The sequence below is a fragment of the Populus euphratica genome, unplaced genomic scaffold (assembly GCF_000495115.2).
Source record: "Populus euphratica unplaced genomic scaffold, PopEup_1.0 scaffold28.1, whole genome shotgun sequence".
Taxonomy (NCBI): Eukaryota; Viridiplantae; Streptophyta; class Magnoliopsida; order Malpighiales; family Salicaceae; genus Populus; species Populus euphratica.
In genome coordinates, this window is record NW_011499862.1 from 626,447 (window position 1) to 635,508 (window position 9,062).

Here is a 9,062-nt window from a genome sequence, read left to right on the forward strand (position 1 = left end):
TCAGCAGGAGGAGCAAAACACAGTATGGTTTCAGAGGTCAGTTTTGGCCATTGCCTGGTGTCTTTGTTGCTAGGGATATAGCTCTTTTATCTAGTTTTATAGCTTCTTTCAAGGATCCTAGTATGTCTGTCCCTTTAACAATGTTATTTTGGATTTGTCTCTTCCTCTAGATATCTTCTACAGTTGTGTAATAAAATGCACGAAGAACCTCTAAAATATATTTTCTGAACTCATTGTAAATTATAAATTTGAAAAGCTAAAAACTTTTTCAAATACTGAATTTAAATAAAAAAACTAGTTTTCTTCATGATTTTGTACAATCAAATGCTGTTGCCTTCGATTATTAATGAGTGATGAACGAGGCAGATCCATGAAGTCCATGAGCTAGAGGTTAATGGTGAAGAACGAGATCCCAGATGAGATGATATCTCGAAGAAATGACATGACTTGAGTGCTCGTGGGGGCGTTGCTTGCTTTCACAATATATTTTGTTTGTATAATGTTCGAGGATAGAATAGAAAAATATATAAGGGATAAAAAAAAATATTTAGTTAAAAGAACAGAGGTAAAGATATAAAATAAATTTGTATATATAATATTTTTTAAAATAAATTTATATATTTTTAAAATATAAAAAACAAGTAACATGTCCTTTCCATATCTAATATTTATATTTATATTTTGAAATTATAATCAAACACTACTATTAGAAAGAACAAAAGAAGAAGAAGAAGAAGAAGCATATTTTGTTTTATAAATATGGAATGAAATGCAAAATTTAACATTAAAAAATAAGAATTAGACTAAAACTAGGTGAAATAAATAGGATTTAGTTTTCATTATATATACATATACATATATATATATATATATATATATAAAAGGATTTAGGTTAAATTAAAAAAAATCAAGGGGAATTTATTTTCTCCTCTTCACAAAGCATTATTTAATTAAAAAATTAAATGAAAAGAAGAATTTATTAGTAAAATATCTATTTCATTTTATTATTTAATATTAATTTTTTTTTTATCAAAATCTCATAATTAAAATTAAAGATTGATTCAGAATTAAGTTTTATAATTTATTTTAATTTATATTTTATTAAGTTATCATAATTTTATAATTTAAATTATGAATTTAGTATATTAATTCGGGTTAACTCAAGTTGATTAAATATATTTTTATTTCAATAATTTAAAAAAATATCTTAGATTTTTTTATCAAATTATATTTTTAATATTCATTTTATATATCTTTAAACCTATTAAACTAATTAAGCTATATCATATTAACTCTCGCAGGTAATTAAAAAAATTATTAAAAAAATATATTAACAATACTTAATTTTTTTCATAAAAAAATAAAATCAAATGCACCGTACCGCACGGTAAATGATACAATCCTAGTTGTTTAAATCAGGAGAGAAAAAAAATCATAGCACAACCCATTTAAGCGCCCGCTAGTTGTGTCCAATCAGCAGGTTCAGATCCCAATTTATACTCTCTCTATAAAAATCTAAAGTAAACCGCATGTGCACACACCCTTAACCTGCGCACTGAAAAAAATAAAACGCCCTCAGAAAAATACGAGGAAGCTCTCGAAGGAACATCAATGGCAGTGAACAATGACGATGGAGAAGAAAGAAGAATTCTTTAGCGACTTCAGTTTCGCTCCGTCAAATCAAGCTGGTAATTCCAATTCCACCATGATCAGCGGCTCAGATTTCACCAATACCAATGATGCTGATGCTGATGATGATGATTGGGGAGATTTCAATTTTGTCAGCAGCAATTCCAGTGGATTCAGCCACACCTTATCACTGCCCAAAATCTCAACTACCCATTTTGAATTCTCTACCAAAAATCAGAATCCGGCCGAGTCACTGACTCAGCCTGGATCGGCACCGAGTCGAGTTAATAATTCGGCTCGGTGGAAGAAGCCAAATGGAGCTTTGCCTCTTTCGTTGTTTGGAGAAATTGAAGAGGAGGAGGAGGAGGAAGGATCAGGTGCGGGCGAGCCTCCAAAAAATGAAAGTGTTCATTTTTCGAAAAATAAAGAGGGGTCAGGAGGTGTTAATGTGATTGATTTGATATCTAATTTGTATAAAGAGAAGGAGAGGAATAATGGGTTCGGATCCGGTTTTAATGGCTCGGATATGAATTGGGAAAATTTGAATGGTAATGGATTGACTGTCAATGGTGTAAATAAGGATGAAATGAATTCCAAGGGGTTGGATTTGGATTTGAAGGAAAACGGATTGAATTCACATAAAACCGAGTCGAATTTGGTTCAAAAAGATAAGAATTTCAGCGGGAATGGAGTGGATTTGGGATTGGTTAATGGTAATGAGCCATTCGATGTTAATGGCGGTGGCGGTGGCGGTGGCGGTTTCGGTGGTGGTGGTGGTGATGATGATGAAGATGATGGTTGGGAATTTAAAGGTGCAGACACTAAAACTGATGCGGAGGTTGACATTTCTAAGGTAAAGTTTCGATTTTTTATCTGTTTTCATCTGTTTGTTTTCATTGAGTTAGGCAGTTAAGTTTGTGTGGTTCATCTACTTTTTGTAATACATTTTAGATTTGGAAAGTGTATTTGTTTATTGTTTGTTATATGAGGATTTGAATGTGGGATTTGTTTTAGTGATGTTTTTTAATGAAGATTTATTGAATCAGGCTAGTGAAATGAAGGCTGAGAATGAGTTGGTGTCTAATGTTAATGGATTAAATTCAAGATGGAATCCTTTAAGCTTAGATTTGAATGGATGGACCTCGCATGTCAATAGATACGACTCAAGTTGGGATTGGTTGAATACGGGTGCGTTTGATGGAAATACAGCACCTGGTAACAGTGATGGCTGGGAATTCAAAGAAACAGGTTCCAGAATGCAGGCTGAAGATGAGAAAGAGAAGGTAATGTTAACTTTTATTATTGATCGTAGACTGTAATAGCTTCCTCTCTTTTGAGGACACGATATTTGCCTCTTTTCACTATCTACTTTGCTCTCATGTTTCCAAAAAAAAAAAAAACAGAGAGAGTGAATTTTGTTTTAAGGAACAATGGAGACATGTGCACCAATAAGATATTCTCTGACAAGAAATAGAATTTAAGATTTAGACTGTCTCCAAACTAATAGGATATCTCCTCATCTAAGCTAAGTATCTGTGTCAGCCACATTTAGTCAAAAACTTTGTACTCTCAGCTTGCAAACCATGAAAGGTGATGATTAACTTTTTCCACCTTCAATGCCATTGAAATTCCTCAATGAAATTGAAAGTGAGAATTTAGATGATGTTTTGGAATCTTGTTGTTGATTTGATGAGAACAATGATAGTTGTCTAGATTAAGATTAAAAATGTGTTATAATTGAATTTTACCACATCTGGTTTGAGTTTGAATATGTGGCACCTAGTTTCAGTGTGTTGATCTCGGACAAGTCGAGTTCAAATTTAAGTGGAGTTAATTCAGACAGGGAACAATTTAATACACAGTCAATGAAAATGTGAAGTTTAGTGGTGTTTGTGAATGGAGGCTCGAGTGTGGTGTAGAATCAGAATTGCATTTTGAGATGGCACCTCTGAGGTAAATCTGCGGTTCTCATGATTTCATTGACCTTTGAGGTTTCTTGTGTGTCCCTTTGCATTGCATGATGAGAAAACTGAGGACATTGACGAACATTGGCCTTCTGATATTTACTTGATTGATTGGCAATTGAGTATATATATTTGTTTACTATGTTGGCATAGAGTGATATAACGGCTGTTGGCAACTGAGCTGTTGGGAAGTTATTGTTTTTTATTCTGCATGTAGTTTAACAATATCATTTGCAATATGTTCAGGGTGAGCAGATGAAAGCTGAAATCAAGCCAATATTGACTTTTGATGGATCCAATTCAACCTGGAATTCATTGAGTTTGGATGGACTCAAGAATTCAAACTTAAATGAAGTGAACTCAGATATAAAACAGATGAATCTGAATTTATCTGATGAAAATGAGGATTTTGGTGGCGATGATGAGTGGGAATTCAAGGCTGCAGAATCAGAATCTGGGACTGCTGACAAGAATACTAAGGTAGCACGGTTCTCATGATTTACTAGATATATTTTAATTTTAGTTCGCTTTCCATTTGGTTTAATAAAATTAAAACTTGAACTGTCTTGTTTGGTTCTGTCAGTCCTAAATAACAATGAAGCATCTGTGATTGACGTTTCTCTTCTCAGCTTAGAGCCTGTTTGTTTTTGAGTTTCAACTGAAAAAATTTGATTTGATTTTTATTTTTTTATTTCCCTCAAATAATTATTTTTTTTAGTGTTTTCAGATTGTTTTGATGTGCTGATATCAAAAATTAATTTTAAAAAATGAAAAAACATTATTTCAATGCATTTTTAAGCAAAAAGCATTTTGAAAAGCAATCCTTATCACAATACCAAACAGGGTCTAAAAATAACATGAACAAATAGTGCTTTTATTGTTTTGCAAATCATGGTAGGGATTAGGGTGCTCTGAGTTAATAAGATTGAAAATTATTAATAAATCAGGACATGCTAGTAGATACTTGATTCATGAGAACACAGAGAAACACAAAATTGTGGTTGCATCATGAAAATCTTTATTTAAGTTTGGTTAATGTTTCTTCCTTTCTTTTCTTTTTGATCATTCTTGCGTAAGTGCTGCTTAATTTTGCATTTATTATGTGCTGTTGAGATGGCTAAACTTTTGTACACCTAATGCCATTGGCTAAAATTCTGAAAAGAGCCATTAAACAAGGATTTGTGCATTTCTTCAGTGATTTCATTTTATTCATCAAGTCTGACTTTTTTTAGTGTGAAGGGTGATGAGAGAAAGGTGGAAAATCCTGAGGGAACCACACATGCAATTAGGTTTGGCAGTGGAGTGATTGGTACTGGTGATTTATTTGGTGCATCACAACAGACCTCCAAAAAATCTCCTGGACAGGACTTTGGGTTTGATTTCAGCACTTTTTTGGCTCAAGACACTAAAATGCTCCATACACACACTAAAAATGAGCAGAACGATACCAAAAAAGTCTCACATTCCTCCCCAGATGATGGTGTTGATTCTGATGAGGAGTCTTGGGAATTTAAAGATGCATTTTTGGAAACTAGATCAAAGGAAAAGGTGACAATTTTATTTATTTTATTTTATTTTTGTGATTCAATTGTATTTAAATTTCTTGAATAACATGAATTAATGAATCCTTGTTTTTCCCTTTTGGCTATAGGAAGAGCCAAAGGTTGTTGAAGTTTCTGCTGCTGTGGAAGCATTTCCATTTGATGGTGAAATTAAGGTGCTTCGTCACTTCAAATGCTTCGTGTTTTAATAAAACTGTATGCAGTTAATTATATTAACGGTGGTTTGCGTCTAAACATATAGCATAAAAAAATATAAATAGTGCATCCCAGGACATCTATTTTTGTTTTTTGGTTTTCTTTTTTTTAGTAGATATAAGATGCCTTTGCGGAGACTTATAGCCCTTCTTATTTGCCATCTTTGCTAAATTGATCAAGTTTGATTTATGTTTGAAACTTTGACAGAGTGAAGTTTGCTAATAGTGTATGCATTCATGAGCAAATATTGTTCTGTTATATAATGATCTTTCCTTCTTCTTGATCAGGGAAACATGGCCAGGTCAATCAGTCATAAAGGAGCCCTGCCCTTGTCCATTTTTGGTGATGAAGAACAGGATTCCAATGATCCTGTGAGTTATCAAGACATTTCACCTCAGCTGTCCGGTTCAAAGCCAATAGATGACATTAAGAGTCCTCATTTAAACATTTCTATCAACGATCTTATATCAAGTTTATACAGTCAAGCTGAGCATGATACTGCTGTTAATCATGGTCAAAATCCCAGTGGAAGTGGATTGAGCCCTGCCAATGTTGTAATAGAGTCTAATTTAGCAGGTGATAGTGATGATTTTGATGACGATTCCTGGGAATTTAAAGATGCCTCTTCAGGGATCAGAGCTGAAGATCAGGCCTCTTTTATTGGTCTTGGAGAGCCTAATACAAAATATTCCACCAAAATAGAGCTAAATGATTATGTTGATTTTTTTTGCAAATTGAAGGAAGAATTACACTTTCTTGCCCTGTGTCATCTTGATAATCTAAAGGTTAGTAGTAGCCTTGTTAAGTTACTCACCTTCCTTCTCTCAAAGGTTAAGTTGTTAATGGCATTGAATTTTGAAATATGCTTTTTGTTAGAAAGCTCAAAGTGCTGCTAATGAAGATGCTGAAGTGAAAGCCCTTGGAATGGAAATACAGGTTGGTAGCTCTGTTTGGTCACTTGTGTCCTCGTTGTTCTTGCACAATCTCTTCTGGTTTGTTTCCTTTGTCAAAGACATTGTACTGAAAAGATCAATGAACTAATTCAAAAGGCATTATAATCTGATTGCTTGTTTGTCTCTTATTTCTTAGGAGATATTTTCATTTACTCTCAGAAATGGTGATAAATCTGTATCTGGGAAGTTTCTGGAGATACTTGCATAAGTTTTTTGTCTTTAGCTTACTTTCTTTGCTGGTTTTTTTTTTCCCGGTATTCATTCTCTCTCAAACTTGCATCTGTTACAATTATGCATCTCTCTGTGCTGCCTCAGTATGAATTTGACTGTGGAAATTAAGCATTAATTTTGTTTCCCCTTTCTTTCAGATTTCAGTTTTTTTTTTTTTTTCTGGATATGTAATGATTTATGCATATAGTACAAGAAATATATTTGGGCTTACAATTTCATAATATGGCTTTGTTATCTGCTCTTCTAGAATCTTCATGATGAACTGCAGCAAGATGGTTTGTTTTCTGGTGAAGTTGACACAGGAAATCACTCCCCAAGAAAATTGTGCCTCAATGCATTTGTTGAGGTTTTGCAAGAACCAAAGTTCCAAGTGTTTGAATCAGAATATCAGTTAACAAGTAAATTGTCATTAGTAAGTCTTTTTTGCCTTAATTTATTATTAAAGAACCGTTGGACTGGAGAATCTGGCCTCTTTTAGCATCTACACTATAAGTTGGCTAATGCTTCATTTATGCAAAGTTGTGTATATTTAAAACTCAGCATAACATTTTGGGAATGATATTTTCGTTTTGATCTCTTTAATGCGTTATTTTCTTTATACTGGTTCTGGTTTCATGCTAATGATATTTTATATCATATGATGACAGGTTGAGAATGATTTGGGAGTGACCATGGAACTCCTCAAACATGTGGCATCAACAATAAAGATTTTGATGGTGGTATCAAGGAAGGAGCAATCTAGTTATGTTTCCACTTGGTCTGAAATCCTGTCTGTTTGTGCTCGAGAGCTGAAACATGGTGCCTTAATTTGGATGCAGTCATTACAAAAAGATGTCCATGATCAAATATTATCTAAACCTCAAGGTACCCCATTATCATTCATGTGTAACAAGAGATCTGGTAATTTTCACGGATGCCTTGTATATGTGTTTGATATTTTAACGTGACATTGTTTGAGGTGTTGCAGGCAAGAACTATATTGTCGCCCTTGGAGAAATATATAGAGTTGTTGAAGTTATTGGGTCCTCGGCCAGACTTTATAAGCCATGGTTATTAGTGAGCTCTACAAATCCCATGGGCTTGCTCACTCTTCTAAGTGAGTGTTTCACTATATGGTCAAGCTCTGGACTTGAAGAAGCTCTGCAAAGCATTTCTGATCCAGCTGGTCTTTATAATAATGGAAGTCTCACTACATTAATTGAATCGATTAAGTATATTCACGATCTTGATGCTCCTACGCTGTATAACCATGTTTTCTGTGGACAAGGTCCTATCTGTCAACTGTCAGTTTTAACTGCAGGAATAGTACCAGGTATGCAGAATATTGATTTTATATAGTTTTTGGATGAGGCTAGGCCACTTAAAGAATCAATTTCCTCATATCAATCATGACACGCGAAGTGGCAAAGATGCTATTTGTGTCTTTTGAGCGTCCATAAGCTCATACCAACAGACTGCAATTTAGAGTTCTTAGAAATTGTCGCCTTTCACTCTATCTATAAATTTAGAAAATTGAAGTGTGCTAATTTGCAAAACACATTCTCAGTCCAAAATAAGTGACCATTGTGGAAAGAATAAAAGTTGTAATTTATTTTTTAAACCAAAAATATTTATTTTTTTCATACAAATCATAGATTTTCTGATTTTGTGAGTGGAATGGAAATTTTAATTTTTTATTATTTAAAAAATAAATTATTATTTTTATCATTTTTTGTAGCAGCCACTTATTTTGGAACCGAGAGACTAGTAGTGTGCTAGCTTTTTTTGTTATTTTATTAGCCTCTGTTGGAGACCTTTTTGGCATGGCACTATAAGATGATGCTGGCATGCATTCATAGAGCTTATAAACCAGGTTGAACAAATTAATATTTTAACCATCTTGACTTCCTTGAACAGGGATGAAAACTGTGGTGTGGAATGGGGAGCACTACTTTCTCACGCTTGCTAATTTGTGGGCAAATTTAGTAAGCTGCAACCCTCCAAATTTGCCACACATACATGTTGGATGATGAGGTTGGAAGGATGGGTTAATGTTCACTAGCAGCTTTTTGGCCGGGACTGTAGTTGTCTAATTGAGTCCAATTGTTTTGTTCATGATGAGGCTTCCAGGGCATAAGCCACAGTTGCGCTGTCACAAGGATACCACTCGGGGAAGAAAAGATCCAAATGTTGCCTCCTTGAAACCTGATCTGATATTCAGGTACCAAGCCAACATCTTTATTGGTTGCCATTCTTTACATCAAGGCTCTAGCTAAGCAATAGTTGTTTTGGTGTGTTATTTTGTTGTGAAATGGGTGGATCATACAACACCCATATGCCTAGAAATAGGATTATGGCATGTATACGTGTATAATAATTTGTTTCTCTAGATCCACCTCCCATTCTACCTTTATCATGTTGTATTACAGGTTCAGTCATAGTGCTTGTTGTCAAGCGCTACATTCTTTCAAGTGACCGGAGACATTTTTTACTCAATTAATAAAGTGCATCAATTTTATTGTATAAAAAAACAGATTTTCTTGCTCGAA

General features: G+C 33.9%; 1 protein-coding gene across 1 annotated transcript; it reads left to right on the forward strand.

Moving 5' to 3' along the window:
• Positions 1-2,409: 2,409 nt before the first annotated feature.
• LOC105125020 (uncharacterized) lies at positions 2,410-9,062 on the forward strand. The gene is made up of 11 exons (XM_011025289.1): positions 2,410-2,482; positions 2,676-2,912; positions 3,840-4,073; positions 4,833-5,141; positions 5,245-5,310; positions 5,638-6,135; positions 6,227-6,286; positions 6,782-6,946; positions 7,182-7,398; positions 7,502-7,846; positions 8,431-9,062. The coding sequence occupies exons 2-11, from the start codon at positions 2,685-2,687 to the stop codon at positions 8,541-8,543; spliced, it is 2,235 nt and encodes a 744-aa protein (XP_011023591.1). The 5' UTR covers positions 2,410-2,482; positions 2,676-2,684; the 3' UTR covers positions 8,544-9,062.